A 23,258-nucleotide genomic window follows, 5' to 3' on the forward strand; every position below is an offset into this window, starting at 1 on the left:
AACGAGACAATAATTAGACTGCATTGATTACCTAGTGGCTGAGGAGCAATTGTAAGTGATCAAATCTAATTAGCTGGTCCTATATATCTTCCTGGAGATAACACACCAATCAATCAGCAGGCTTAAGTGAACTTAAAGCCATCACAGTCGACTGCCTGCTAAATATCTTCCACTATCTTCCAAATAACTTACAAGAGGTCCGGTTCAAATGACTTTCAGACAAATAAGTGCTACCGATGACGGTAAATGGAGACGAGACAGATTTCAACCAAACTGAGGTCTTATCAGGCAAGATGGACACCTTGCTAATGATTCTGGAAAGTACCTTGAAAGAAAGATGACATCCTCCAAGACAAGTTGGGATTTCAAGGACTGTTTGGACATGGCAATATATGGAGGCTGATAGTATGCAGTCATAGTGTTTTAGCCTTCTCTGTATTCATATTAGGAGGAAGTGATTTCTGTATTTCCTATTTGTCATTTTGATGCTGTGGCACACATGGACTTAAAGCTGCTACAAGGAACTTTAATTCCCTGTTGATCCTGGTGGCCCCTGTGGACAAAAGCTGTATGAGCACCACAGCCTACTGTTGTAAAAATCTCGATCAGGCTAGCGCATACACGTGTTTAGAGAGTAATCAAAACATATTTTTAATACTACTTTCCGCCCTTCCGTTCCTGATGTATTTGTTGCTGTGTAAGAATAATTAAAATCTGTTTTAATAGATATTGAGCAGTGTGAATACAAATGTTTCATCACCACCATTTTAATCACTTTAAATCTTTTTTTAATAGACAGTGAGCATTACGAATGTGGGTGTCTTATTTGAATTGACGTGCCTCTATTGCTTTATTTGGTTTTATTGTTTTAATTATACTGTAATCTTTATGTATTGATGTTTTATGTGTTGTTATCAAGGCATCACTGCAAAAAGGGAGGTTGCTCTCATTGGCCTTCCTTGTTTAAATAAAGGTGATGATGTGAACAAATTCTAGAGTCATCAACATCCTCTATTAATGCTATCATTTTGTGGGGAATTTGACCTAGTAGCAGGCATCAAGAATAACTGTACAGCAATACGCAAATCTTCCCACTGATGGTCTCGTTCGCTAATGTTGGTCATATAGACACAACAGTATTAAACTCCTTGTAGCACGTTTCAATAAAATGATTTTAAAATTGCCACAGTTCTCTGTTAGTCTGTGATTTACCTAGAGGGTAAATATAAGTGGTTCATTTGTGATCAGATGTATTTTTGGCACATAATTTGCACACAGCAAAGAAAAATGTAAAATAGGTAAAAAGAGTGCAACTTGTGCACCACTTGATGCCTGTGGAGTACCTCTATCTCAGAGTACCAACTAAAAGGTAAAATATTCTACCACATGTCTGCGACACTCAAACATAACCTCTTGTATAATTCCAACGTGCCCCGGTGAGCTGTGTTGTGGAGAAGGGTACAAATTGGTTGTTGAACCAGAATCTTCCACGTTTGAACGAGTGCAGTTGTATGAATGACTTGAGGCTCAGCTGAAACTGAGCATGCAAGCTCAGCAAACCTCTGGATAACTTTAAGAACAAGACTAAAAAGCTTTGCTTTTTTTTTGCAGTTCAGAGAATCACCATTCGGGAGCATTTGCACCTACTGTTATTCATTTATATATCACAAAGCTTCTACTGTACTCCTCGTTTCAGCTCGAGATCTTATAAACTGATTTTCCTCTATGCTACAATGTTTGTCAGAAGATGGCAGGTTACCATAACTGTCAAACTAGTGCGTTGGAGCTGGCACTCCATGTGACTTATACTTGAAGCTCTGGGTTTGTTTGATGTAAGGCAGTCATAACCCTAAATGGACTCGATGCATGTATAATGATGAATCTTTTGCTAGCATTACAAAAATGCTGCAGTTTTTTATAATGGACAGCAGAAAATGAACAATATGTACAAAGAAATATTTCAGAAATGACTGCAGGGATGGAAGGAAATACCTCAGTAAAGCATGAGAACTTGCCATGAAATCAATGTCAGTGTGACCATAACATATCACTAGAGTGTGTATCAGAATATATCGATTATTTGTCCTGCTCCTCGCGATCAGTCATTTAAAGTATCTTTCCTACTGACAGTCTCTCCTCTCTTCCCTAAATCTAATTGTACCGAGCTCGACTTCAGCGCCACAAATCTAATACAAGCTGAATAAAGTCGGCCACATCTACATGCGTTAGACTTGCTACTGCCTTGAAATATTGTGACTGTGTTCTTTATAGAACTACTATGGGGCTTTTTATAAAATTGCTGGTTTACTATGAAGCCAGTGACTCAGGCCGCTTTACTCCGACTCAATAGTCTCATCTTGTTAATCACGGTTTGCCATAATTCAGAACATAACTGCATTCCTTTGTATTATTCTTTTGTGTGTGTGTGTGTGTGTGTTTATGTGTTCATTTGGTGGAGAATGGGCCTTTTCCTTCATTAAATATGGCTAAGTAGCACTTTGGAGGTTTTTTTAATACAGTTGCAAAAACAGCATGACCTCTCTTGCACATTCACTGCTCACCAGAAAAGAAACAATATTCATAATTAATATGCAACCACTCACATTGATTGCCAATTATTTTGGTTGACCATACAGTGTCATTAGAGGTGCCCATTAGGAGCTCAGTGGAAGTATCGAGTCATTTAAGTGGCACAACTTCTTTTCTTTTGGTTTCATCATCCTCAGTCTCACGAAAGCCACTTCATATAGAGAGAAAACAGTGTGCAAATGAAGTGTTGACTTGCTAACCACATACTGAGCAGAGGGGACTGAAATCATTGATAGCTGCAAAGCAAGAAAGGAAGACAGAAAAGAAGGGGTGCATGGGGCAGAGGGATGGCTGGGGTGGTCATGCTTGCATCTCTTCATCGAGACAGGCGAGACAAAAACACTTCTGCTTCAAAGCTGATTTCCTTTAACCTGTGCAGTTACTGCTACTTTATTATTCCATTTGAGGAAGAGCCTGAGCAAGAGTGGGTATCATTTTCTCTTCTGTCTACAAATGACTACTTTGGTCTGATTTCTAAGGTAGTTTCCTTATGTTCAAGTAGCAATAGCTGCATTTGCCTTTAGGAGTCACAGCTATGAAAGAGTCTATCGCCGTGCTTTTTTTGCTTCAGTTTTCTAAGAGCAGATTTTGTAGAGCCCATTCATCCCTCGTAATAATGTTTGTCAGTTAATTTCTGCCGACTAAATTACTCTTAAAGAGCATGAAAAGAAGACTCTACGAGATAAACAGACCCCCTGAGTCTGAGAGATGGTCAACAAAGCGTTGTTAAACTCTATTCTTAAGCCTGTCATTATCATCTTGAGAATCAACTCACGTAGAAAATAATAAAATGCAAACCTCCTGAGAGAGTGCGTATCCTTGAACTTGTTTTTCTCTCTCTTTATCACACACACACATACATAGCATTACAGGTGTTGGAGATCTTACAGTCTAGCCTATTTTATGATGCATGAAAAATCAAATGATGGGCTAAACTAAATCCTGCATAAACAAAATGGCTCAGAAGGCTTGTCTTAATAGGCATACGGTAATACAGAATAATCTGTTTACCACATATTACAAAAAATATATAATAATCTGTTTCTTAACTCCTGTGCATGTAATTGATTTATTAATGGGCTGATTAAGCTATTATTGAATGAATCATCCTTATCTAGCTAAAAAGGACATTACCCATATACTGTGATGTTGACCAACATCCCCTCGGGTAAAGATTACAATAAGCTGCTACGTTGGAAGCGTACAACTGCGGCTCTACACTGAGTCAAACTGTCAACATCTTTTTTGGCTAAATGGAAGTAAATAAAGCCAATTTGACTGTGACCCATTTAACAATCCACCTCTAGTTTGAAATCAAATAAATTGAATCCGAGATGAGTGTGTCAGTCAGGAGACCCAAGACAACAGTTAGACAGCGGTTCTATTTTTGCAATAAGTGGGGCCGCAATAATTAGTCAATCAACCACTGCTGTTGAATCGAATGAAAGTTAGTTGACAACTATTTTGATAATCGATTAATCGTTGAAGTCATTTTTCAGGCAAAAATGTCAAACTTTTACTGGTTCCAGCTTCTTATATGTGAGTATTTGCTGCTTTTCTTTGTCATTTTTGATTTTAAATGAAGAGTCTTTGGGATTGGGCAGCTCAGTAGCTAGAATGTAATGTTAGCAGTTAAAGGTAGGTCCAAGGTTAACATTTGTACCAAACAATGCATATCACATTCACATTATATGCTTATTACCCACCTTTCACATCTGTTGGTGGGGGGACGGTAGTGGAGTTATTCCAAGCCAACAAGGCTGCCGAACAGCCAATTCGAGTCACATTACTGTATATTGGGGAAATTTCCAGCCATTTTTGGTGCGACCAAAATCGGCTATTTTTCATGGGAAGTCGGACCATCTACATCCGTGATAGTAGTGACCAAAACAGGTATTTTAAGCCAAACCATGATTTTTTTACTAACCCTAACCAAGTGTTTTTTGTCCGCAAACCTAACCAGAGAACAGCATTGTGACAAGGAAGAAATAACAACATAAAACATAAAAGAACAACATAAAAGAAACGTTCAGTTTTAACTTATCTAGTTTTGCAGAAACATACTTAGCTAACATTTATTCTGGCAATTGGGTTGTTTTTGGAGTGTTGGTTGGATAAAAGAAACAATCTCATGTTGTCATTTTGGGCTTTTGGAAATTGTGTTGAGCATTTCTTCAAGATTTTTTATTTTTTTTTTACATTTTAGAGTCTAAACAATTAATCCACCGATTGTGACAATAATCAGCACATTAATCAATAATTAATATAATGAATAATATATCATATCTTAAAAATATAAAAGTTGTTTTTAAAATAACAAAAACACCAAGACCTGAGAATACATTGTTTCACCAGTGAACACAGCACACATGTATATTTAATGACATAAACATACCTGGATGAATTGGTGTTAGAGATTGTGTGTGTATGTATTGTTCCTGAGCCGTTATTATGGGGTGCAGTCGCACCTATGTGCAGTGGAATATAATGAGGCAGTCTGTTCAGGTGTGGGCAGTCAACACAACACCAGACAAAGGAAATCATTAAATAAGACCTGGACATGAAATAAAAAAAACTAAATCACAGTCTACTGGAACAGGTTGTGACCCCATCTCTATTTTCAAAAAAAAAAAAAAAATGTTTGTCCAGTTGAAAAGGGCGAGAATAACGTCATTCTAATCTTACTTAAGAATCACAGGCACTGTCATATTTGCAATTACCTTCTACAGTATTACTTCTGTGTGTCAGCACTTGCTGCCACGATTTCTTTACAAATACAACAATACTGACAACAATTCAGCAGCCAATTCCGTTCAGCTGCCGTCTCTGAATTCAGCTCAGAGGAAACTTGTGTGCTCTGAAGAGAAGGGGCAACACACGACGGCGCGTTTGTACTCCTATCAACACAATCCACATCTGTGGCAGTTTAGCCCCAGGAGTAAATGACAAATGTAGCTTTTGGCATGGATATTTATTCCAACACACAAAAACCCCTAACACAGCAGTTTGTCAGCTCTCCTTAAATAGCAGTACTGTTTTCCCTCACAACTCAAACTTACTTTGTGTAGACACATTTAACCAGCTGGTCTGGGCACCGTTACAGCTGGGATCAGTCTTATGATTATTGATAAAGGAAAACATGTTAACTTTGGAGTCAAATGGTGTAGACAGATGACTTTACTTGATGTTGAATTATTTATACGCAATTGAAAGTGTGAGGAGACTAGTAAAAAGAAAGACAGGGCGCAGAATGTGATCATGATGTGTAAGCTACTAATCATTCACTACTTGCTCATCGATAGTTACAACAGCTTTGAGTCAGCACTGACCTTGCTTTGCCCTCATTAATCCAAAGCCAACTCAGCCCAAAAATCCAAAACTGTTAAGGAGCCTGTCGTACTGTACGTGCACGCATGAATGTAAGCATGCACAGATGTGGGAAATAACAGAGTACGAAAACTTTGTTAATGTACCGAAGTCGATTTTTCAGGTATCTGTACTTTACTTGAGTATTTGACTTTTACATTAACTCACTACGTTTTAACACAAATACCTGTTCTTTCTAGTCCTTACCATTTCAAAACATGTCAGATTACTTTAGTTTGAATGCATTTGAGGGGAATTATCAATTATTATTTTTTATTTTGTGTCATTGCACAATGCCTACCCAACATCACAAGAGGGATTTAAACCCATCAGCACACATGATGCACAACAGACGGAACAAGACGGAAACTGACAGAGAGGGAGACTCAAATGGGGAGACAAGGCGTGTAAGTGTCTTTTTTCTGCAGAGACCGTGCAGCCCTCTGCCTGAATTTTCTTATTTTCTTCATTTTTGCTGCACTCAGGACGCTTTACCTTCCCAAAATGTCAATATTTGACATCCTGGGAATGAGACTCAACAATCAACTATCTTTCTGGTGCGTTTACGAATTCTATTAATATGACATGAAGTTCAGCTTTGGAGGGAAATGCCCGGTCGAAAAGCATCTGTACATCTGCTTGAGAATACAATGTGTGTATTTTTGCCAACTCTGAGCATACATAAGAGTAAGCACAGATGAAGACTTCTTGAGCAATAAGCCGACAAAGAAAGCTTTTAATCGATACTTTTGACAGTTTGGTGAATACACTTGTTCACTTTCTTTTTTCTCATGCCTGTACACTAAATCTGAACCTCACTGCTTCCAGTCAGGAAAAGGTCTGACACATAACCTCCAATAAAACCGCATTGTGTTGTTTGAACATGTTGTGGTTAAATGAACAAGATATAAAAAATTAATTCATTAGGGAGCTTTAGAGGTGCCTGTAGGGGGATTTTTGTGAGAGCTGTTCCCCCCGTTACCAGTCTGTATGCTAAGCTAACTGCTCACTGCGATGGTGGTTTCAATCTACTCATCTCTCAACTCTCAGCAAGAAAGGAAATAGACATATTAACCAAATCAGGTTCAAAAGGATAAAATCCATGACCTACGTTTCCCTCTTCAGAAGACGGGATTCATACGTACATATAAGAAATGAGAAATGAATGGAAGATCGTAATCAAACTAACTGCAATAGAGAAGTGCATTCAAATATAAAGTGAATATAAAGTGAATCTGAATTCTTATCTATCTAAATAAAGGCAGCATGGCACTTTAAATTCTTTAGAAAAGCACGCTGTTTGCGGCCTTGCAATCACATAATAAAACACCGTCAACCTGGTTTTCAGTCTGCTAAAAGCTCATGTTTACTACACTTTCAAATTGATATTATTCACCCTCTTATCCAGTATTAGCATCGGCTATGACCAAAGAAACAAGCATTTTCTGATTTTAGCTTTGAAACAAACCATCCGCAAAACGTGATCTAGTTTGCAGGTTAACAAGAGAGAAGCTGAGAGCTCGTGGACAAAAACATTAAAGAACATAATTATTCCATTTGAATTGACGGAAGAGGAGCTGTTCCGTGGATGAAAGGATTTCATATATCTCCCCAAAGCCTAGAACCAAGGCCAGACACAGATAAATAAACACACCAACACAGACACGCCGGATGCAAGCACACGTGTCTAATATCAATACATGCACAAGTGCGCATACACGCACCTGTGTTCTCTCTCTGTGTCTCTCTGTGCACACATGTAACCACATGCAGCAGATGGACTATGCCTGCTTTCATTTCAAGGTGACCTATCTACTGTATAGGCATCGGGTCAGAGGTATCTGAGCAGAGGAGGTGGGCGGGAAACAGAGGAATGGATGACAGGAAGGATACTGTCCATACACCTCGGTGAAAAAACTGACAAAAAAGGCTTTACGATAAGTCTCTGTTGTCAAAGTATCAGATGCCAGTTCCTCTCAGTCTCTTTTAAGTGCGTCTATGGTGCATTAAGAATCTGTCAGACCAGCTTTAGCATTAATCAGCTAGCCCGCAGAAGAAACAATCACACATAATCTCGAGCTTTAAACCCTGCTGACCTTCTCTTCAAATGCACAGATAAACTCCCCTTGAAACCTCAGTCATTTAAAAGACGCACACAGGCCCGAGCTCTGGCGCTGGTAATTTTTTTTCCCCTCCCCGCTCTCCCTCCCCTGTAGTCTATCTGATTGGTTCCTCCCACAGCAGCACCCATGTCTCTCCACCTGGGAGTACATCGACTCAGCATGTCAACGTGACCTCGAAGAGGACGCGCTTCCAGACAATGTGTGTGGGGTACAGGGGCTGTTTTACCCTATCAATCTTGAAACAGGAGAGGAGAAGAGAGAATATGAGAGGAGGAGATACAGGAGGAGGAATAGGAAAAAGAGAGGAGAGAGGAGAAGGGCAGAATACACAAGTTCCATTCATCATCTCTGCAGTGTTGAGAGTGTATAAATAGCAAGATCTGTTCGGAGTTACCATTGAGCCAACGCTTCCATCGTGGTACTTCATTTATTAAGACTGCGCACAGATCAATACGGCAGACATATACACTCTGTACTGTTGACAAGATAATCTCATCATTATGAATTTGGCTTGGGTCGTCAGTAACATGAGCAATTGCAACGCTTATCTGAGATGACATGAGCAGGGAGAAAGAAAGGGAATCCGAAAAAGGAAGCAAGTCAGAGCGGGAGCGAGGGGAAGCGGGTAGGAAAGAGCGCGAGCATTAGTGCTTTACTTTTTTCTAAAACTAAGCAATGCTCAGAGTGATAGATAATGAAATACAGTATTTCAGCCCCAAACAGAGCAAAAATCAATAAGAAACAGAGCAAACCAGCAATTGATCTGAATGCTAAAGGCCCCAAGAAGATTTCTCTCGAAGACATAAACCCAGTGAGGGGCCAATTGAGTACATCTGTGTAGTACAATAGAAAAAGATGAAACCGGCCAAATGTCCCATTTTCAATACGCCATTAGCACTCAGCATCGCCACTGCTACCCTGAAGAGCAGACACAGTCAAACGTTTGATGACAAATCTTGTGTGCCCACCACTTAGTGGGCCTTTTGTTTAGGCAATAACATCTGAGAGTGCCGACTCATTCGCCTGTGTTGCCACAAACACGTAACAGCCGCTGCAAAACACAGTGGCTGTCAATTCCCTTCAGACACACACAGGGCTTTAGACATGGGAGTCAGATTTCAAACTGTGCTACAGATACGAGCAGGAACGGAGGAGACAGTGGGATCCCTCCTATTAGTGTGTCGGACCTTCTCAAAGACACACAAACATACACTGGCAGGATTACACTGTTTAGAAAAATACGCCTCAAATTGCAAAGCAAACTGTCGTTCTGAATGGAGCGCCTGTAATGTACTCCTGCGGTTGTACGGGGGAGGAGAGGCCCGTCATATAGCGGCTTGTTTTGACACGTAGTTAGGTGAAATTAGAGCAAATGAGATGGTATTCATGGTATGTCGCTCCGATCAATTAATCACATTACTGATGAAGCTGAAGAAGTGCTGAACTGTAGAAGGCAAGGACAAGGAGAGAGATAGTCAGGGAGAAAGGGATAAATCATTCCTCTTATACTAATGAGATAGAAGGTGAGAACAGATTCACATAACTCATTCTTTGAGCTGCGTGTTGTTTCTACAGCACATGCCTAGGGGGCACAGTGAAGGAAGATGTGGCAGAAATAAAAGCTCTCTCAGGTTGGACTTGTGCCAAGACACGGCAGAGCGAGTTCCACTTTGTTTGACTTTGAAAGTGTTTGATTTACAGCAAGGAGACACAGCTGCTGGCAGTTCAAAGAATACTTCGCCACGCCATGTACGCCTATGGAGCCCTCTGTGCGCTGTGCCTCTCAGTGCACATTATTGTGAGGTCACTCTTATGTATACCCATCTATTGCTGCAGCCCGGGCACCCTGCTGCTCAAAACGTTAAGTCTGAAGACCCCAGGGGGGATCTAAGAGCCCTCAGGGGGTAGGCGACCCCTACAGGAAAGCCCATTCCAATCTGAGGGAACCAGCAAGACCGGTGCTTCAGAGCACAGCTGGTGGTAACAGAGGTGTGCATGTGTATGTGCACTTACACACACACACATAGACACATGGCAGATGAATCTTGGATTCCTCCACTGTGAAGGTTATGTTTTGTTCTCTTGTTTTTGTGACCTCGGTTGATGCTAGGTTGGCTCCTTGTTCCTGAGTTTTTATGAGCACAATACCAGCAGCACCAAGGTAAATGCTTCAAAATCTACTGGGGGCACGCACAGATCTCTTCTTTTTCCTCTGTAAAATGGAATGGATTGAAGGCGTTTACATTAAAAAGAAAACACATTAAAGTAAAAGGACTGTCAGGTGTAAAACTCATAGATCAATCTGGTGTGGGCGTACACTTGCAATGCAACAGAAATATGGGCAACTGGCAGTACCAACAGGGTCAGGAAAACAAGACACACTGTCACACAGCCAGACAAACACAAATGACTGGCAAGATAAAGTCATGCTCGCTGTAGCCCTATAACATTATATAAAAGTAATTACTTTAGGACTTGATCTGATACCACTTAAAATGCCAGTGTGTCTGGAAGGTAACTCATACGAAACAATGTCACTAAGTGCTACTTAACAATAGGACATGACAGTATGACATGATATTTTGAAGCTCCGGTGTCACTGAAATAGGCAGAGGAGTCCTAATCATCCACTTCCCCTCAATCACAAACACACAATAACTCGAGCAATGAATGTCCACTGACAATCCACAGTCGTATTATCATGCCCATGTCATCTCCAATAGGCTACTTCCTATTGAACCAAGCAAATTGGTTTAATGCGTCCGGCCAGTCTGGATATCACGGAGGTCAGCTTGTGTTCTCATATCCTGTCTCTTTCACTACACTTGAAAAAACCCAACAAAATTCCTTTGTTGCCCTGCATTGCCAGGTCGGGGAGGTCTGTTAAAATAATGAAATTATGCAGCACAGATAAGTGCTGTGTCCACATGAATGCACAACAGCTGGCTGAAAGGTTTTCTAGTGGCTGCCTGAGACAGTATACATAATTGTCTTCAGTCTATCTATATGTACCTTTTTCTGTCAACAGTTTGACTCGAGTTTGGTCTAAGTTACAGGATAAAGTTGTGTCTAGTGGTGGGCAGAGTCTGGGGCCTCCATTTATACTCAATTATTTATCAGGGTTACTTGGATTTTTGAGAACTTGCAATAAATAAAACATTCACTTCCACAGCTCCCTCCAACCTCAAACACATTTCCAGGGTACTTGTAAAATGTATCTGCAAAACTATTAATTGTGTAAATATCTGAAGAATTTTCAGCCTGAGTCTGTTCAATGTTGTCCATGGAAATCGAGGCCAAAGAAAACATCAAAAGCGTCGGTGAAAGAAAGACATCAGTGTTGTTCCATACAACCAAAGCAGATTTCAATGTGTGTTTCTTTTCTAAAACCTGAAAATTTCATTACTGCTGGGCTACTTGAGAGATCACTACAGTCATCTCCTCTTTCTCTCCTGCATCTTCGTATTACAAACAGACACAGGACAAGTAAATAAAGCTCACATTCTGCTCGTATAACAAAATAAGTAGCTAAGTTTCCCTTACCCCTTGTTTTACCCTCCTCCTCCTCCCCCCATGTTCACAAATATGTAGCCAGAGACCTCTGATGTTTATCGTGACATCTTCCGCTTTCCTCTGATTTGTTAAACGTTATGATTTATTAATGAAAGAGGCTGCAAATATAGCTGCTCTGTTGTGTTGTGTGTTACACTTCTGCTACAGCTTCAAGACATACGAAAGCGTTTGTACTGGAGCAAGCACTTCCGCAAATTGAAATACAAGTAATGGCAGCTAATAAACCAAACATTCAACAACAAAAAATTCTATATTTTTGTTAAATTGAGATAACAATTATTTTCTGTTATTCCCCAGAGCCACATTCTGTGGTCTCCAGGCACTTTCTCTCAGTTGAATCTACCGTATGAGCTCCAGGGAAGTGAAAAAAATAAAAATAAAACTGCCTATTAATAATTCAGAATTTCAGCGTGTAGTGTACAGTTGTGTACAATAGCAGCACGTTTATTTGAGGAAATATGAAGATACACCCTAAGGCGAGCTGATGATTTTTTTTAATGTACTGGCAAGCTCAAATAAAACAAATCTGGCCTACTGGCCCGAAAGAGCTCAAGAGAGAAACAAAAGTACACAAATTACAAATGGCTTCTTGAACTGTCTCTGATTCCTATAAATGACTGTTTGTGCATCTAGTAGCTGAGCTGCTCAATCCTGTCTACAAGCAGGCTTCAGTACATACAGGTTTACCAAACTCATTCCATGGAAAGCTCCAGAGGAGAGCAGTTATCTAAGATGAAGGGAGAGGGAGAGAAATGAAATAAAGAGCGCTTTTCTATTCATTGCCTCAGTGGCCACTGAAGTGTGGGAGCAATTTCAATACAATATACAGCGGAGGCTTTGATAAGACTTTTCACTAGAATCCTTAAAAACAGCCCAAGCCCGGTTACATGTGCATCTGCGTGTTGGTGTGCACGAGCATGTGCGTGCGTGTGTGTGTGTGTGTGTGTGTGTGTGTGTGTGTGTGTGTGTGTGTGTGTGTGTGTGTGTGTGTGTGTGTGTGTGTGTGTGTGTGTGCGTGCGTGAGTGTGTTTCTTGGAGGAAGGGTGTTTCAAGGTTCGGACAAATGCAAGATTGTCCCGCTCATAAAAGAGAGGGGCTCTGTCACGGAGCCTGCCAGCTAAAGGCTTAAATCACATGCCTGGAATACACAATGACGCTTCACCCACACACACCCAAACACACACACACCATCTCCCCCTAAATTATGCAGAGTAAGACCATTCCTGGAAGCATTCACTTTCAACATCTGCTCCAGCTACATTGTTGGCATGCACATGCTCAACCCTAACAAATCAGAGGGGGGAAATTTTTATCTCATATATTGTACTTAAATGATTACAGTCACACCTCTTAAATGATTTTTCATCTTTCTTTAAAATCCTTTAGTAGCTTAATGGCTGCCTGTCATTTTGAGAATCCATGCAAAGACCTTGGTTTATAATAACAAAAAAAATCTACCTTGCTATCCAATTTATTTGCAGTAATGCATGCATGCATTCAGTGTCTCCTTATTAAATGTAGTGATTTTCATTTAAAACAATTGAAACAAAATACTGTCATGCAGAGAAATATTTCATAGTCCATAGTCTCCGCCTCTGTACCACCTGCACCTTATTAACATGGATGGTCTCCCACCGAGACAGGATTCAGTTTAATTAGAGTTTCGTGGTGAATCAAATTATAACATTCAAAACTTATCAAAACAAATCAATGATAAATTATGGGCCAATTAAAAGTAATGACACAGGAGTCTTCGAATGTTTGGTAACAAGGAGGGCAGCCTCTGGAAAAAGGTAGCAGGAAGGCAGCAGAGGAAGTTAAGAACCAGTCAGTGGGCCACCGCCTGGCACAGCCACTGAAGTTAAACATAATGTGGGACCAAATCCTAAAACATATTCAAGACAGAGTGGGCGCAGGCTCACTCTTTGGAGCGAATTACTGAAATCCCTTCTTCCTGAGCATTGAGGAATTTTGCAGCAGATTGGTTTTAACCTTGATTCCACACTAAGTAATTCCCTTCAACGCCTTAAGCGGAATTAGGCATCATTACGTATCATCCATCTCCTTATCCCAGGAATTCTCTTTAGAAATGAAATGAAGCTCTCCACTGGGCCGGGTGCTGGCACGGTGGTGACAATGATAAGGCCAGCAGAGCTCTGCTGATATGTTCATATTATTCCCCTCTCCCAGCTAGAGACCAAGCCCAGCCTGTCTGCCAGTGCACCACTATAAAACATCATTAGAGACCAGCAGCCGTGTGGAGAGAGACTGGAAGTTGCAGGCAGTTACAGTAGCCGTACGAGGTGTAGATGAAGACAGCCACACTAAGGTGCCCTTGTGAAACTGACTGGGCAGGCGATATGCTCCCCTGCTTTATCTGTCTCTTTATTTATTTTTCCTATTTAGCCTCTCCTCCCGTGGCAACTGTAATGACAGATGGGCTGAGAGGCCTTGGGATCGATGGAAGGGGAATTCTGTCTTTGTTTCCTGACATTTTTCCCATAGCCACTCTGCTCTGACTCAGGTTACTTACTGTCCACACGGACGGACAGAGAAGGCAGAAGCAGAGAGGAGGGAGGAAAGTGATATGCTTCTGTACAGCTTCTGAAGAAACTTAATGCCTCAGGCCATCTCCCTCTACACAGGTTTCTGTTGAATAATACAATAGAGCACCCTGCACGCCTGATGCGTCGAGGGGACCCTCTGTAAACAAGACGCTAAGGAATGTGTTGTTGCTGCTCCTGCTTGTTTCCCCTTTGACAATCTGAAGGGGGGAAAGAAAAGTGCACAAAATGGGTGTGCAACAGCCCACACAGTCTAATTCATCATCACTACATTAGCAGAGAAACAGCCTGCAGAATGGACCAGCAATTATTCTGTCCCTCTGATTAGGAAGCCTTAACGGTCTTTGTGCTGACCCTTGCCCTATGCAGCTGGCTCATAATAGAAGCAGAGCTGAGACTGAGAGTGGGAACAACAGACAGTGGCCGTCCTCCCTGGTGGGAACACGTCACATCTGATCACAGTCATGTTCACATCCACGTCCAACACAAATGGTGGGATAGAAAGGACTGCAGAGAGCCTAATCAGGAGACTAATGGTTATAGTCCATGAAGATATAACTGGAAAGAATGTCATCCTCCTAATTTGCCAAATAGTACAAGAACATGGCAGGCAGAACACGATAACTAAGGACTCTTTATTATTCCTATCAAATTATATTAGTAGCATATATTTTTTATTTAAACAACAAGTAAACATAACAAAAAGGGTTCATTTTGCTACAGCTGCCCATTATCCCAAGTTACATACCACTGTTTTAAGCAGGCCTTAATCCTTGTCTGACACGACAGACTTTTAATGGGCTTAAGACCAAAGACACAGAGAAGTTATCACGTTAGAGGCTTATACACCCAAGTACTCCGCACAAAGACCTATAAAGTAGCTGCGAAAATAACTGTAATCTGCTAATCTCTAGGAATTAAAATCGCAAGAATTAACCACAAAGAGCTATAGAACTTTACGACTGTTTTGATGTTATGAACAGTTGCTTGTAAAGCAAATAACATCTGTCAATGTTTGGTGTTGCTAAATATTGTATCAAGAAAATCCAGTCATTTGATTAGGACATGCAAATGTCTGTGGGATAACTGGGTAATCTAAAATGGAATTGGTCCTGAGAAAACTACATACCTGATTATAGCTCAGCCACAGGCTAAACTCTTTATTCCACGGGAAGAGAATGACAATGATTGAGTGATTAATGAAAAATTTCTACATGAAAACTGATTTCAAAAGCCTGCCGTGACATATTTCAAGCACAACTGATTTGTGTTGATGTCACAGGCTCTGTTCTATGAGAGCACCAGAATGACTGTTTAATCCTTCTAATGCTCACCCCTCCCTCCCCCCGTTTTCTCTCTGTTCTCCTGGGCCTCTCTGCCTCTGCCTGTCCTTATCTTTTTTTTCTTTCATTTTACAAAACAAGGGGCAAACGTTGATAGCGGAAATGGGAGCTTTCTGAGGGTTGTGATGTGACAATGGTGGCATAACAGTGAAGGAGGAGTGTGCAATTTCCCTTACCTGTATGATGGACATGCGGTTAGTAGGTGTGTCTGTAGTGCTGGTGACTGGGCCTGTGAAGCTGGTGTGGCATCCCACGTGGCCTTGGGGCACGCTGAGGTTATTGGCAGTGGGCTTGAGGTACATGACCTCTGACCTTGGTGAGCTGAGTGGCAGGCGTGTCTGGTAGTCAAAGTACATGGGAGAGGTGGCCAAGGAAGGGCTGCTTACCACATTCATCACATTCATGGCATCCCGCTCCTCCACCTCGCTCTGCACCAGCATGATGTCGTTCTTGTTAATCTTCTTCTTCTTGCCTTTCCCCAGCTGAGGGTGCGAGTACTCTGCAATGCGACAATTATAAGTACGGATTTCCTTGTTTTCCCGCTTGCACTTGATTGCTATGGTCACCATGGCAGCCAGAAGCATGATGGATATGATGCTTAGAGTTACAATGAGAGGCAGGGACATGTCCCAGTTCTGATTGTCCTTTGTGCGCGGCAGTCCGTCAGGAGGACGTCCATCTGAAGCCTTGATCATGAGCCTGGCGGCAGCAGTGAGGGTTGGCTTGCCGTGATCTGATACTCGGATGATCAGCTCCACAATCGGGCTCACATCGTCCCAAAACGGATGTGCTGTTCGCACCTCCCCTGTCACCGGATCAATCTCGAAGAGGTGCTCCTCATTTCCATCTGAGATCTCATAGGTGAGTCTCCCACTCTCACCATAGTCATTATCGACCGCTCTCACTGTGGTGACAATGTAGCCAACGCCAACATTACGCGGCACATGGATTTCAGCCGTATCATTTAGGAGTAGGGGCAGAACTATGACAGGAATGTTATCATTGACATCCAGAACACTGATGCGCACTGTAGCGTTGCTCTCCAGGTGAGGCGATCCAGCATCTTTAGCAAGGACCTTAAAGTCAAAATACTTTATCTGCTCATAGTTAAAAGATCGCACAGCATAGATGGCTCCATTAGCAGCGTTTACATTAACGTAGGTGTTAACATCACCCCCGCTCACATTTGAGTTGAGTATGCTGTAGTACACTGTGCCATTCTGGCCAAGGTCTGGGTCATGTGCCAGAACTGAACCAAGGTACTCCCCCGGGATGTTGTTCTCAGGTATCTGAAGAAGATAAACTGACTTGGTAAAGCGAGGAACATTGTCATTCTCATCCAGAATCTTTACAGTGAAGGATTTTGTGGAGTTTAGAGGAGGAATGCCATTGTCTTTGGCCACAATGGTGACATTGTACTCATCCTGTACCTCTCTGTCCAAGGGCCTGTCCGTCACTACTGTATAGAAATTATCATAGTTCTCCTCAAGCTTAAAAGGGACATTACCCAGCACTCTGCACTGAAGCTGCCCATTCCTGCCTGAGTCCTTGTCTGTGACACGGACCAGAGCAATGACAGTGCCTGGAGGTGCTGCCTCACTGATGGCTCCCTGTCTCACAGACACAAAGCCTATAGATGGCCAGTTATCATTCCGGTCAAGCACTTTAACAGTGACTTTACAATGGCCTGGGATTGGATTGGGACCTAGGTCCTTTGCCTGGATGTCAATCTCAATAACAGGGCTCTCCTCAAAGTCAATTTCGCCCTGAATCTTTATGACCCCTGTTCTTGAATCTATGGAGAAGAGCTCCCTGATTCTCTCTGGGGCATAGCCACTAAAAGAATAGACGACTTGTCCATTGTTGCCTTCATCAGGATCAGTAGCATTTAAATCGATTAGGACTTTGCCGGGAGGGGAATTTTCAGGAATTTCCACAACATATGAGGGCTGATCAAACACGGGGCTATTGTCATTTGAATCGATAACTTTAACATTTATCTGCATGGTGCCTGACCTAGGATATTCCCCCCCATCAGTGGCTGACAAAATAAGGGTGTGATGGCTTCGTTCTTCTCGGTCCAGTGGTCGTTGAATAACTAATTCTGGGAATTTAGTCCCGTCCCCACGGGATTTTACCTCCAAGGAAAAGAGATTGTAGTCGTCGCGTGTTATTTGATAGGTTTTCAGGCCATTTTCCCCTGCATCTGGGTCATGTGCGCTGGTCAGGGGAAAGCGCGTCCCTGGCACTGCGTTTTCAGAAATGTCAATATCAATCTGATCCGAGGGGAAAGTGGGTGAGTTGTCGTTAATGTCCTGAATATCTATTTTGATCATGCAGATCTCCTTGTCATTGGCAAACACCTCCATGGAGAGCTGGCACTTGGGGTTTCTCTTACACAACGTTTCCCTGTCAATGCGCTGCTTTGTATACAAGAGTCCGCTTTGGGGGTCCACGTCGATGAGATGCGGAGCTGAGTTCTCCAGCACCCTGAAGTTGGCTTTCTTACCCTGTCCTGCCTGTCCAGTCTGTTCGAGTCCGAGTCTGGCATCTTTGGCAATGTTCCCAATCACAGTCCCTGGACCTTGTTCCTCCGGGACAGAGTAATTCAAGTTTTTCAATGTCAGGGCGTGAGCCCATAAGAGGAGGAAAAAGAAAATAGAAAGATACATCCCCACTCTGTAAAAGCTGCTATAATCTGTGTTGTGTTTACACTTCCTTTGACCTGTTGATATTTTGTTCAAATTTGGTATTTCTATTATTCGGGATCAAATACAGAGTTCTGTTCATCATGTGAGGCCTTGGCATTTGTCTTTGTGGATTGTCTTTGCTCTGTCTCTCTCTTCCTCTGCCTCTTCCAGCAATCTGTGGTGCCGAACACCTAATTTATATTCAGCTGAGCGCCCAGACTCATCTGAGCAATAATCGCGATCCAGTCTCCAAACAGAATAGTCATTGTAAGTGTTCACTTATACCACCTAGGAAGGAAAACAGAAAAAAAAGATATATTTGTTATAATGTATACGTGGCAATTAGTCACCCGAGTAAAAATAGACTAAGCTACCTTATAGCCATTCTGCCAGTAAGACATCAGATCTACCAGTGTGCCAAAAATGAAACAGGGCTCATGTGTAATTCATCTCCACAATTATGGGGGAAGCTTGTCAATTAGTTAACCTTGGGAAGACACTTGGCGCAGCCCTGATACACAGGAATATAATAATTCCCCCTGAAGCTTATTTACTACATGTGTTATTACCAACACAGGATTCAGGATGCAGTTTTTAATTTATCTCTAATGTGCAATGCACGACCTGACCCTCGCGCAATAATGGCCCATTCACACATTATGAGAATGCTGACGGAAACTGTAATAGGGCAACTTTAATAATATGGTAACACTGCAGGCGTACAACTGAAGATGGCCTATTGTGGCGGCTATTTGAATAAGTGTGTATAAAATGAGCCTCTTACACGCATTAACAAATCCGCATAATCCGGATATTCACAATGAGCCCTATAAAAATTCGGAAATGAGCTGCCAACATCTCAGCACAGCCGTGTAATTCTCCCCACTGATGCTCCGTGCGTGTGTGCGCGAGGCTCTCTCTCCCCGTCTCTCCGCAAGATCCAACGGTCCTTGGAAGAAGCTGTTGCATCCGCATGCATAGGGGATGGCTGTGAAATAACAATCGCTTGAATCGAGATGAGCAACAGACACGAAAAGAGCACAAAAAGACACAAACTTACCAAAAGGAAACTGCTGTCATAGTCCCCAAAACATATAGCTGTAAAATCAAAACGGGCAGTTCCAGCAGGGTTCAGGGAGAGTTTCATCCCCAAAGCTCTTCACCAGGCTGCCACCCGTATCCTCTTCCCCCCGCTGCGTGTGTGTATGTGTGTGTGCAGTGGGGTAAAAAAAAGCCACAAGCCTCCGATGCACACGCAGGCTACAGTGCAGCGCAGTGGAAATAAAAAAAAAAAAAAAAAAAAAGTGCTCCAGAAAAGTATGACTGTAATGTCAATGAGCTGAAGTCCTCTCCGCTGTCTGATTAGGATGCAGCGGCTCGCCTTCTGCCTGCAGTGAGTCACCGTTCTTCAGGAAGGAAAACTGTTCGGAGAAAATACTCTAAGGGGAGAAAAAAGATGAAGAAGAAGAAGAAAAAAAATCCAGTTGTGCTGTAAGGTAGATCCAAAAGTGTGTATTTAAAAAGCGGTCAGTGTTTTTTCCCCACGTCCGAAGCGGCGTTGAGTGACTGATTCCCGTTGTGGCATTTTGTCCTTGTCCGCCGTCCCCCGTCAAAGTCCACACACAGAGAGAGGGCGAGAGCGAGAGACAGCTGCTGAGGAGGTGGTCAGCAACAACCCCGCATCCTGGCACAAGTGTCTGTGCAGCCGTCAGAAAAGAGGGTGATTTTTCTCGGATATATACGCACAGTCGTTGTTTTGTATTTTCTGCACGTAAAACAGTCCTAAGCACATTGAACGCTTCCTCTCACTGACTGAACTCCGGACACCGCATGGTGCATTAAACATTGTCGCTGCTCCTCCGGCAGCCAATGAATTTGAAGAGGTGGGAAGAGAAGGAGGGATTCAAAAGCCGCTTTGGGTGCAGACTACAAATGATTGGTGGCTCGTAGTTCACCGGTGGCGCATCTGTTTTTTTCAAATATCACACTTCATTGTTGTTTACAATAAAGGAGACCGTGCGTTGGACAGCCTTGCCAGGAGACGCGTGGGGGGCGCGGGGGGGAGCAGAGCTGAAGTGGTTTGAAATTTCAGTTAAGCCATCTATCAGAAGAAAATAACGGACAAAGGGTTTGAAGTTCCTGAATCATCTGAATGTAACATGTGGGATCTTAGCTTTTATTCTGAAATCCATTAGAATGTATTCAGGGATTAGAGTCTAATGTAAAATAACACTTTAAATTGTATAACACCTTTAGCCTATATTTGTTTTTGTTTTGTTTTAATAGTTTACTTGTGTTTATGTATCATATTGTTTCACATATTGCAGTTAACTATCTAGCCTACTTAAGAGATTGGTTTTGGAACCCAAATTTAAGGTTTCAATAGCAAAACAAGAAGTTTAAAAACATCCCCTGTACCCTGTGTGACTAGAAAGTCTGGATGAAACCATTCTGCATTGTTGTGCAAGTTTGTAATGCCACCTGAGGCTCAACAGTAATTGCATTAAACATTTTTCTATGTAATTAAAAGTGTGAATAACCTGGGAAATTATACGATGGGAAATGATGAGAGTAGATGATTGTAGCAGGTATTTGAAGTGACATTGAAATGCTGCATTGACTCTGACTTTCAGTAAGGCTATTGTACTTCAACAATTATAGACTGAGAACTTCATTTCATCTTGTCTCTGACTATTATAGTCCCTGTTATAAAGAGAAAAAACAACCAAAACTGTCGATTAAAAAGTTTTGTTCCAGCACTGGAGGCAGAGCTGAAATGACTTTGTGATAGACAGAAAATTAATTGGCAACCATTTTGGTAATCACTTAATTGTTTAAGTCCCTTTTTCAAGCAAAAAGCCAAACATTCTCTCTTTTTTTTGTTTCTCAGGGGTGAGGATTTGCTGCTTTTCTTAGTCTTATGTGATTAAAATATCTGTGTGATGAACTATTTGTCAGACAAAACAAGGAATTTGAAGATGTCATCTTGGACTTTAGGAAATTGCAATGGATGTTTCACAGACCACAAAATTAACTGAGGAAATGTTTAATAGATTATTCAATAATGAAAATTAACTTTAATTGCAGCACTACTGGACAGGATGATTATGCATCAGAGTGAACACAACAGTAATCAATCTCAATTGTAACAATACTGCTAATCACTGAGCTACCATGTCACATCAAGCATTTTAAAACAGATCACATCTTATTGCATACCCATAGAAATATCACATCATGGCCCTGAGGACATTTAGTTGACTTTTGACTTGCCAATTGTCACAGAGCTGCAGTTTCTTCAGAGTTTAACCATGCCCTTCATTTGGTATTGCTATTTCAACATGTCAGCTTTGTTCAGTATAATCTTGTAGTCAATCCATGTATAAACACGGGTCTCAACCTCTTTGACTTTCTCACTGACCTTTCTCTCCGACTGGATGGAATGACAAGAATGTCAGAACCATTCGTTAGTCAGATGGCACCCAAAGCTTATTATTAAACAGCAGGTTTGATGTACTAATGTCAAGATGTTGATAACTGATGAAGGTAAATGTCACATCACTGTCTCTGTCTGCATGGTGTGTGTGCAAATGTGTGTATCTGGTGCCTTTGTGTGTGTCTCTTAAAATGTGATGCATATTTTGTTCATTAAGCTTACCTTCCTCTGGATTCTTCAGGTCCTGTGGGCCTTCCAAGAATTAAAGGACCCAAGATGAAATGCTGAGTACAGCCTGTTCTACTCTCATCGTGTCAAATAGGGCAGCCTGGTCAGTGGCCGTAAGTTTGACACTGTTGTCACGCCTCTAGGATTGCTTGTCAGGGGGGAATTTGGGGTGGCTGGACGGGTCATTCACCGGACTTTATCTCCAGACACCAGGGTTAACAAGACTTTTGTGACCAAGAGTATAAGGTGATTTGTTGATAAGTTATTTTATGCAAGTACTACGAGACTGAACGTAGTTATTTTAACCCACGGTCTGATATTTTCCTAAACCTTACTCAGCAGTTTTGAAACCTAAACCTAACCAAACCCCAACCATTTCACAACATTTATACCAGTCCAAAATTCACAATATGCCATAATAAGTGAACTGTTTGTAAGGCAGCTTTATTTTGAAAGTCTTACCAGATGTAGCATATAACATATAATTCCTAACTTAACCCCTTTACACCCAAAACCGACGGTAAGGGGGTAAGAGGAGCGTCATATTTTGAAGCTTGGCCGTGTTTGATGAATTGGGAGTGAGAACGTAGTAACAATAAGCTGGCTGTTTTAAAACAAAATGATAAGCAGCGTATGTGGAATTTGATTAGAAAATAATTCAATCTGTTCTTGAATGAAGTTGAATTATCCATTTTCCTCAGCACCACGTTGTTGTTTTTTAAATTTGCCCAAATAACATGTTGACTTTTTTCTCTCTCCAACTACGAAATGCTACACACTGAGCCTAAATAATGCCTGGAAAATCACCTGCCTTGAGAAATGTCACCAGCACCGCCAGAGATAAACCCAGCCATTAGCAGCTTTCTTCATTAGCCCAATTAAACGGCCCTCAGGAAATGCACTGACAGAAAGCATATTCAGAATGGGCTGCTGGTGAACAGCTGCATTAAAACACTGTTTCGTAAATTAAATTTCAATCTAATGGCAATGGCCTTTCTTCAGGTGGTAATAAGCGAGTGAAGGCCTCTTCCTGCCTACACTATTTAACCAATTTCTGATTTCTCTTTTCCTCCCTTTCTTACTCTCTCTGATTCCACTTCTCCTTCCTCCCTCGAGCGATAAAAGAATGTGTTACACTCTTCCACCATAAAGAAATTCAAACCATGACAATGGACCGTGTGGAGTCTGAGTGCAAGCTTTTTCTCCGCTACCTCTGTCAGAAAAAAAGGGGGGGAAAAAAATCAGAGCTGACTTCTACACACGGAGAGTTTTCCAGCAGCAAACTGTCACCTCTTTCACTGCTACTTTTTACTTGGCTGTTGTTTGTCTCCCACCTAAATTTTTCC

The 23,258-nt window shown here is 41.7% G+C and overlaps 1 protein-coding gene across 1 annotated transcript in view; it reads right to left on the reverse strand.

Moving 5' to 3' along the window:
- The window catches only part of pcdh17 (protocadherin 17), a 53,032-nt gene extending 34,716 nt beyond the window's left edge, over positions 1-18,316 (reverse strand). Inside the window, exon 1 of the mRNA XM_073464752.1 lies at positions 15,735-18,316. Within this exon, the coding sequence (XP_073320853.1) occupies positions 15,735-18,230 (2,496 nt within the window). The 5' untranslated portion in view covers positions 18,231-18,316. The remainder of the gene's footprint in view (positions 1-15,734) is intronic.
- Positions 18,317-23,258: the final 4,942 nt, after the last annotated feature.

The sequence above is a fragment of the Pagrus major genome, chromosome 4 (assembly GCF_040436345.1).
Source record: "Pagrus major chromosome 4, Pma_NU_1.0".
Lineage (NCBI taxonomy): Eukaryota > Metazoa > Chordata > Actinopteri > Spariformes > Sparidae > Pagrus > Pagrus major.